Source organism: Sinocyclocheilus grahami, unplaced genomic scaffold (assembly GCF_001515645.1).
Source record: "Sinocyclocheilus grahami isolate Dianchi unplaced genomic scaffold, SAMN03320097.WGS_v1.1 scaffold875.1, whole genome shotgun sequence".
NCBI classification, from domain to species: Eukaryota; Metazoa; Chordata; class Actinopteri; order Cypriniformes; family Cyprinidae; genus Sinocyclocheilus; species Sinocyclocheilus grahami.
In genome coordinates, this window is record NW_015506054.1 from 533,020 (window position 1) to 541,947 (window position 8,928).

General features: G+C 36.8%; 1 protein-coding gene across 1 annotated transcript in view; it reads left to right on the plus strand.

The window, feature by feature from the left end:
- The window catches only part of LOC107563420 (60S acidic ribosomal protein P0-like), a gene marked incomplete at its 5' end in the record, with an annotated part of 6,848 nt that extends 3,312 nt beyond the window's left edge, over nucleotides 1-3,536 (plus strand). Inside the window, 2 exons of the mRNA XM_016248298.1 lie at nucleotides 764-904; nucleotides 3,328-3,536. Of these exons, the coding sequence (XP_016103784.1) occupies nucleotides 764-904; nucleotides 3,328-3,486 (300 nt within the window). The remainder of the gene's footprint in view (nucleotides 1-763; nucleotides 905-3,327) is intronic.
- Between the last annotated feature and the right edge of the window lie 5,392 nt (nucleotides 3,537-8,928).

Here is an 8,928-nt window from a genome sequence, read left to right on the forward strand (position 1 = left end):
TCGACTGTGGCATAATAAAAGCCCCGCTGCTTTACCCCACATACGCACGACCGGAAGCAGCGGAAGCGCTCGACTGTGGCATAATAAAAGCCCCGCTGCTTTACCCCACATACGCACGACCGGAAGCAGCGGAAGCGCTCGACTGTGGCATAATAAAAGCCCCGCTGCTTTCGAGCCGTTGTCACGCTTGTTCAGCGCCTCGTTTCGCCTCGACGGCGTTCAGCCTCACCCTGCTTCATTCTACTACATTAATAAATCATTAGCTCATCCATGAACATGATTTCTGCCCGTTGGATTGCATCTGCTGTGGGGTTGAAGACCACAACTCCCATGATTCCAGGCGTTCTCAAACTACGACTTTTGTCTCGTTTATTCTGAATACGTGCCCTCCAGTGGCAAATTACATTGTGCCTTTAAGTGGTTTAGAAAATTAATATTATATAAATTATTTATATTGTAGTCATTCAATTCTCTTATTCGGAAATATAAATTATACATTTAATGTAACATTTCAATGTCATTTAAATTATATTAAATAAAATATTAAAAATATTTTTATTTAAACTTGTTTACTTTTAAATTGTCCATTTTAATTTGTTTCCCCATTTATTTAATGTAACAATAGTTTAACTACTTTTTATTAAATCTATTTTAAATACTTTTTTTTTTTTTTCACCAAGTCATTTTTCATCCCCCCCCCTTCAGGCCTTAAAGTGTTTATTTGCTGACGTCTGTGTGTAACTTGTCGCACTTTTCTGTTCAGGGTGTGAGGAACATCGCCAGTGTGTGTCTGCAGATCGGCTACCCGACGCTCGCCTCCATCCCTCACTCCATCATCAATGGATACAAGAGGGTCCTGGCTGTCGCCGTGGAAACCGACTACTCCTTCCCCTTGGCTGAGAAGGTAATGCTCAGTTCTCACACAGTGCTGCTGCTGCAGGTTAGGTTAACGAGCTACGTTCCCTCTAAGCTGCGCATGAGGCCGCACACTTCCACCGCAGCCGCGCAGAAGAAATGTCACGCGCACGCTTAAATGAGTTTGGGGGGGGGGGGGGAAGAAGCCATTTGTGAAAGCGAATGAATTGCAATGCTCTGGTAAACCGCTATGGAGTTAGAACCGGTGAACGCAGTTTACAGGTTTCATAGGAGACTGTGCACCAAATGAGTCGATGTAGAAACCGAATATTTTAATGGTTGTGGACGAAAGGGCTCAAATCGAGAGCCAGTGCAAACGCAATGACATGTGAAATAAAACGTCATGTATTAAAGAGTGTCTTGATTAAGTGCTGGAAATAGTGGATGATGGACACAGAATGGTAACAAAATTCAGACATTTACAGTCACTCACAGCTGTATTGTGCAAACTACTTCATAGGGATGTTTAGATGGCTATAGAGGAGTTCACGTTCTTTAAAAATATTGAACTTGCAGATCTGTTTAAATGCTTCAGTTTGTTTTGATATGTTGTTAGGCCTATATTATAAACCTAATTGACCCTTTTTTTTTTTTTAATTGAGTCTCTTATGCTCATCAAGGATGTATTTATCTGATCGAAAATACAGAAAAAAAGTAATATTGTGAAACATTATTGCGATTTTCTAATATTGTTTTCCCATTTGAATATACTTATAAAATATTTATTCTCGTGAAGCAAAGCTGTATTTTCAGCATCATTACTCCAGTCTTCAGTGTCATATGATCTTCAGAAATCATGCTAATACGCAGATTTATTATCAGTGCTAGGAACTGTTGTGCTGCTTAATTATATATATATATATATTTTTTTTTTCTTTAAGTTAGAACCGCATTTATTCAAAATGGTAATCTTTTCTAAAAATATTAGTCTTTACTATCACTTTTTATCCATTTAACACATTCTTGCTGAATGAAAGTAATTTCATTTTTTTTTTTTTTTTTTTTACAAAACTTTCATTTTATTTGATTGTTATACTTTAAAAATATATATTTCAATTTTCAGTTTTTATAATTTAATTATTAGCTTTTCATCATTTCTTGAACCCAATCCACATTCGACATTTGTCCACTAGAGGTCATCATCGCCTGACTTCTGACAGTGTGAGGGTTCATGAAAAATGTTGCCTTAACTGTTTGAAATAAAGTGTGTGTATGTGTGTGTGTGTGCATGTTTGTGTGGTTTATGAGGACACAAATTTGTATAATAACATGGGTATGACATAGGTATTACAACGAGAAGGTGATTTATGAGGACATTGTCAGTGTCCCTGTAATTCAAAAGGCTTATAAATAATTCAGAATGAGTTTTTTTGAAAATCTAAAAATGCAGAAAGTTTCCTGTGAGGGGTAGGTTTAGGGGTAGGGTTGGTGTAGGGCAATAGAAAATACGGTTTGTACAGTATAAAAACCATTACGCCTGTGGAGAGTCCCCATAAACCATAAAAACAAACCTGTGTGTGTGTGTTCAGGTAATGTTTTTTTTAATCTAGTCTTAGTTTTAGTTGATGTTAACTATAATAACCCTGATTCAAATCACTAAATACTCAAGTATATACATTAATAAGAAAGAATGCAGAATTAGAATGCAAACACTTTATTTTATTAACAAATATCACAAAATAAATAGACATTTTTCTATGTAATATGAACTGAATGTAATTCTGCCAGGCACTTAATTTCTACTGATCTGACGAGTCATTTAGTTTGTTTGATTGTTGATCAATTTCTTTCCATGGTAAAACTCAACTGTTTAACTCTAGGGGAGTTGGAAAATTAGCCTATTTTCAAACATAGTGGCGTGTTCCTTTAAAATGTAATTTATTCCTGTGAGCAAAGCTGTATTTTCAGCATCATTGCTCCAGTCTTCAGTGTCATATGATCTTCAGAAATCATTGTAATACGCAGATTTATTATCAGTGCTAGGAACTGTTGTGCTGCTTAATTATATATATATATATATTTTTTTTTTCTTTAAGTTAGAACCGCATTTATTCAAAATGGTAATCTTTTCTAAAAATATTAGTCTTTACTATCACTTTTTATCCATTTAACACATTCTTGCTGAATGAAAGTATTAATTTCATTTTTTATTTTTGTGCACGCTGTACAGGTCTGGTATAAATGTTTTTGCTCAGGTGGCCGAAATGTCCGCCCAATAGAGTAGTTTTCGCTAGGCAAGAAATAAAATGAGGGAACATTGTTTCCGAAACGGCTGATGCGTGTCGTTTTGTTGATCAGTCCTGCACATAGTGAGATGCGTCCGGACAGACGGGGATGCTTGGTCTCAGTTCTGATGGACATTTTTCTGCCTTCCGTGGCACTTACAGCATGTCTGACGCTTGTCCTCCGCAGGTCAAGGCCTACCTGGCTGATCCCAGCGCTTTCGCTGTTGCAGCTCCAGCTGCTTCGGCTGTGGAGGAGAAATCTGCAGCTCCTGCGGCCAAAGAGGAGGCACCCAAGGAGGAGTCCGAGGAGTCTGAAGGAGACATGGGCTTTGGCCTGTTTGATTAAACTGCTCGATCAATTTCAGTTTAACATCAATAAAACATGTGGAAACATCAGTTGTGACTTGTCATTTTATTCAGTTAGAGGATTTAAATTAGTTTCACCAAAATGAAACTGGCCACAGAAATGTTACCGAACTTCTGTGGTGATTTTTATCCACAACGGTTCACATTTTAAAGGCTGTCTCTGCTTTTACTTGCGTTTTTAAATTTTGTTTTTACGCTTGTTTTTTTTTTTATCCGTGACTGCAATACTTTAGACGGGAATCTGATCCCATACATATCAGCAGCTCCTCTCACTGTCTGCAGTGGAAAAGCATAGCAGCATCACTTCATTAAAAGGGTGAGAGAAATATTTCAGTTGAAATTAAAGTTGTTATTCACTGAACTCATAAGTCTGAGATGAATGGAAATGCTCTCTCCAGATATTATTGATAAATATGGTTGAAATGAAATCATATGCACTTTTAGTTAAGTGGTTTTCTTTTTTATCAGTTTAAATGATACACAGTATTTGTATGTTTTTTAAGGTAAGTGTGACCTCTGGTGATCACGATGAACGAGGAAAAAAGCAGCATGATTATTCCTGTTGTTTTCTACTGAAGAAAGAAAGTCATAGGGGTTTGAAACTACATGAGGGGGGAGTAAATGTGTGTGGGAGTTATGTGCATATAATACTATGAAAGGATCGCCTTCACTGAAATCCAGAAGATCAATGTCTCTTTCTTTTCTCAGCACTATAGTCTCTCGTCTCACTTTCCAGAAGAGTAGGCATGGTTTTGTCTGAGGGATCACAGCATGAAATGAGCTGGCTAATTATTCGCACTGAAATGCAAATTTACAAACGGGTCTGTTCTCACCTTCCATGTTGTGGAGAAAGTCATATTTCCTTCCCCAGACCCACTGAGCCATGCGTTTATAAATTCTCGTAACATTCTCAAAAAAGAATATCATTTATAAATTCTCAAAACATCTGTAAAACAAATACACTCTTCAAAATAAGGCTTCTTTCATTGTTCTCAGGGTCTATTTAGGGATGCAAGCCTTTATGGGGCCCTAAGCAGAATTTTATTTGGGGGCCCCTTGGTGCTGCCAATACAACTGATTATTGTCAATGCTTGATTATTCGCACACTATAATACACCATTAGCAATTTATTGTAGTGTTGCTTACATCATACCAATGTCTGCCTGCCATGTTTTTACCCTTCTATGATTTTAATTGCAACAGTAGCAAACCCACAAGAGTGGTCAGGTGGTAATTTGCACTTTAACATTCAAAGTCTTACAGTAGCCTAAGTGGTATACTTAATGTGGTGCACTGTAAAGTAGCTAAATAAACCAGCAGACAATGCATTTACGGAACAGAATGTTATTCTAACAACATATACTTATACATATACATCATATATTTTATTTATTTATTACTTGCAAATGACTTGAAAAACACTCTTAAACCATATATATATCAATACAGATACGCGTATCAGCAAGGAGCGCAGCCCTATTTAAAGCCCCTTTGATACTTTGAGCACCTGTCCCTCCAAAGGTCTCTTCATGGCCTGAATAATGCTTTTAATTTTATAATTATTTGTAATAAGCAGTTGTAATGTTTTAGAAAGCAGTTTATTACTTTATTGGAACAGAAGCAAAGTAATGCAGTATTTTAATCAGCAGTAATCCAGTCTGTGTTGATTTGATTATTAATGATCAGATATGTATTGCTTAGTGAAGATCAAGCAGTGAAGAAACATGCAGAGACATTTTTACAGGAATAAAATACAAACATGTCTATAATGCAATGTGTCCCGCATCACCAGAGAGAAGTCTGCCCTGTGCATCGAGTAAAAAAAAAACTGTGCATCGAGTTAAAAAACCTTGTGCATCAAGTAAAAAAAAACCTGTGCATAGAGTTAAAAGGTTTTTTAACCTGTGCATTGAGTTTAAAAAATCCCAGAGCACAGAGTTAAAAAAAAACTGTGCATCGAGTAAAAAATCCCGGTGCATAGAGTTAAAAAAATCCCCTGAGCATCGAGTAAAAAAAAAACCTGTGCATAGAGTAAAAAAAAACTGTGCATAGAGTTAAAAAACCCCTGTGCATCGAGTAAAAAAACCCGGTGCATAGAGTAAAAAAAAAACCTGTGCATAGAGTAAAAAAAAAACTGTGCATAGAGTTAAAAAAACCCTGTGCATAGAGTAAAAAAATCCCCTGAGCGTCGAGTAAAAAAAAACCTAGTTTAAAAAACCCGGGGCATAGAGTTAAAAAAAATTCCCTGAGCATCGAGTAAAAAAAAACCTGTGCATAGAGTTAAAAAACCCTGTGCATAGAGTTAAAAAAACCTGTGCATCGAGTTAAAAAAAATCTGTGCATCGAGTAAAAAAAAACCGGTGCATAGAGTTTAAAAAATCCCCTGAGCATCGAGTAAAAAAAAAACCTGTGCATAGAGTTAAAAAAAACCTGTGCATCGAGTTAAAAAAAATCCCCTGAGCATCGAGTTGACATTTTGTTAAAAAAATTAAGAAGACAAAAGAAACCCTGTGCATAGAGTAAAAAAATCCCCTGAGCGTCGAGTAAAAAAAAACCTGTGCATAGAGTAAAAAAAAAACCTGTGCATAGAGTAAAAAAAAAAACTGTGCATAGAGTTGTGGAAAAGCATAGCAGTAGCACTTTACTGAAAGGCTTAGACAGATATTTCAGTTGAAATTGAAGTTATTCACTTAAATCTACTCCTGTGTAGCCTATGCTTCCATCAGGCACTAGTCGAGAAACAGCCACTGAGATGAATGGGAATCCCGATGGTTATTACAAAACTCATGAAGATATATGCCACATAGAGATGTTTAAACCATCTGTTTAAATGGTTTTCTTTCTTGTTTTTATCTGGTCAGGTGATACACAACATTCGTAATTATCCCTCGGTGTTTTTGAGGTTCTGTATATTTTAGGTTATGGTCTACGGTCAATGCATGAGGAAAAAAAGAAACAGTTTTTTTTTTAATGCATTTGTGTTCCACAGAAGAAAGTGAGATTTTAGATGGGTTCAGATCAATGAGTGAAGTTGAGTAAAAGTGAGGGGAAGTCTAGGGGATGCATTTCTTTAAACAAACTTTTATGAGAGAATGTGTGCATTATATAGTATTATTTAAGTATATAATACCATGAAAGGATCCCTTTCACTGAAATCCAGGGAAATGATGAGGTCAATGTCCCGTTCTTCTCTCAGCACTGAGAAGTAGGGTGAGTTCAGCAGCAGTCCGGCGTCTATATAGTCTCTCGTCTCACTTTCCAGAAGAGCGGCAGGCACTGCATCATCTAAGCGATCACAGTGTGAAATGAGTCCCTTTATTATTCTCAATGAATTGCCAGTTAATGAACGGGTCTGTTCTCACCTGTCATGTTGTGGAGGAAGTTATAATGCCTGCCCCAGATCCACTGAGCAATGCATTTACAAATGCTCCTAAAAAGATCTGTGAAACAAATACACTCTTCAAAATGAATTTTCTAAAGTTCTTCAGTTCTTCAGCTCAGTAAATGGTTCTTAGGGTCTTGTCAATAACTATTTTGGCTGAGTAGGGTTCTTTGACTACATGGTGCTTTGCAGATTAAAAAGGTTTTATCACAGGATCTTCAGATCAGTGTGTTTTAGCGTAGAGAATAAACATGTTTGTGGAAAGTTGCGATCTCAGCTGCTAAAAATGATGCTGAGATCAGCATCTAGCATCCCCGCGAACCTTCATGGGACAAACGTTGTGGAAAACGGATGGATGAATGGATGTTAGAGAGGGTTTAACCTACCAAATGGCCAGAAATTGAGCTTGAGCTCAAAATAGTTGCATACATCCACGGTGTACTGCATCACGTATTGTTTTGCTGCTTTTTTACCAGCAGCTTTATCATCGTTCAGTTTTTCTAATTGATGAATCAGCTGCCTTTGGCCTCCAGAGAAGTCTGTAAAAAGAGGGGGATATGTGCACATGTGTCATTAGTCATTTGTTCCTATTCTAGTTTGTGCATCTACAAGCTTCATTTACATTTAGTCAAAAAAACAAAACATATCATTGTTTTGTTTTGAATGATATGGCACATTACCCCATCCATTTTTGCACTTTCAGGATTAGATTTTCAGAATTATTTTACTATTTAAATTGAGCAAAAAAACCATTAAATAGACTATAGTACATTTTACATTTAAATTTACATCATTTAGCAGATGCTTTCCAAAGAGATTTACACACGAAAAATGTTAAACACAGATATGATGTGAAATATGTCTATTTTTATTTTAGACAGTATTTCATACAGCAAAAAATAAAAAAATAAAAATCTTCTCAAATCAGTGTCAATAAATAGCAGGTTCCCTCTGTGACAACTTGCCCCACTACGGATAGTAGATAATCTGATGTGAAAACAAGTCTGTGAAAGACAGCCATAATGTACAATGAGGTGTATTGTTTATCTTTGTGAACATCATTCAACTGATAAAACATTGAAAATATGTCTTTCACTAAACAAATGACTCCAGACATCTTTCCCTCACAGCCTTGTTTTCATTGCTTCAGTTCAAATATGATATCTAACCTTGCAGTGATGAACAAACCTAATGAATAACTTTTATTTGTCTGTCAGAAATAAACTGAACCACCCCTGAGAAATATTCACTGCAATATGTGACAACTAGCCCCATATAGTCCCCACTATATAAATTCTAGCACACTTTAGGAAAAGTTTACCGGTCAGCGTTGTTCTGATGAATTGATCACAAGCAGAAGGATCAGTGCCTTTCAACACAGCGAGGTTCATGTCCACAAGGTTCAAGAGCACCTGGTAACATTCATCTATAGGAAACACATTAAACAAACATGAACACAATGTCTCCTCTCCTCAACAAAGGCTTCATGCAACTTTCCCCTTAAAGGTTAGTATTGCTGCCAAATACATATATAGTCTCGACCTGTGGCCTGTTGCATGAAGCTAGCTGAACAAACTCTGAGTTTCAGAGTAGGTTTAGAGTTGACAAAACTAATCAAATCCAACCTGGTTTAGATCAGGTTCAGCGGGCTCACAAAGCTTGAGATAAACACTCTCTGGGGAGTGGCTTTATTGCATCAGATATATGTTACTTTGCTCACAGCTGATTGATCCAGTTTGGATTTGCGATCTCTAATCCAGAATAAAACCTGCTCTGAAGCAGGGTAGCTGTGTAGCGTAAGTTACCATGGTGACGAATCCCACTCAAAACCAACCCACCTTCTTGAGCCCAAAAACGCAAACTAAACCTGAACTTACCTGGGTAAAAAACGAAACCGGCTTCGTGCAACAGGCCTCAGGTGTTCTCAACTTTGGGGGCACAAGATTACTTTTAAAATGATTTAAAATTAGTAATATTAAAATACTTAAAATTACATCATAGATCCTATTTTATTTTGTCAAAAGGGCCAATGCCTGATAT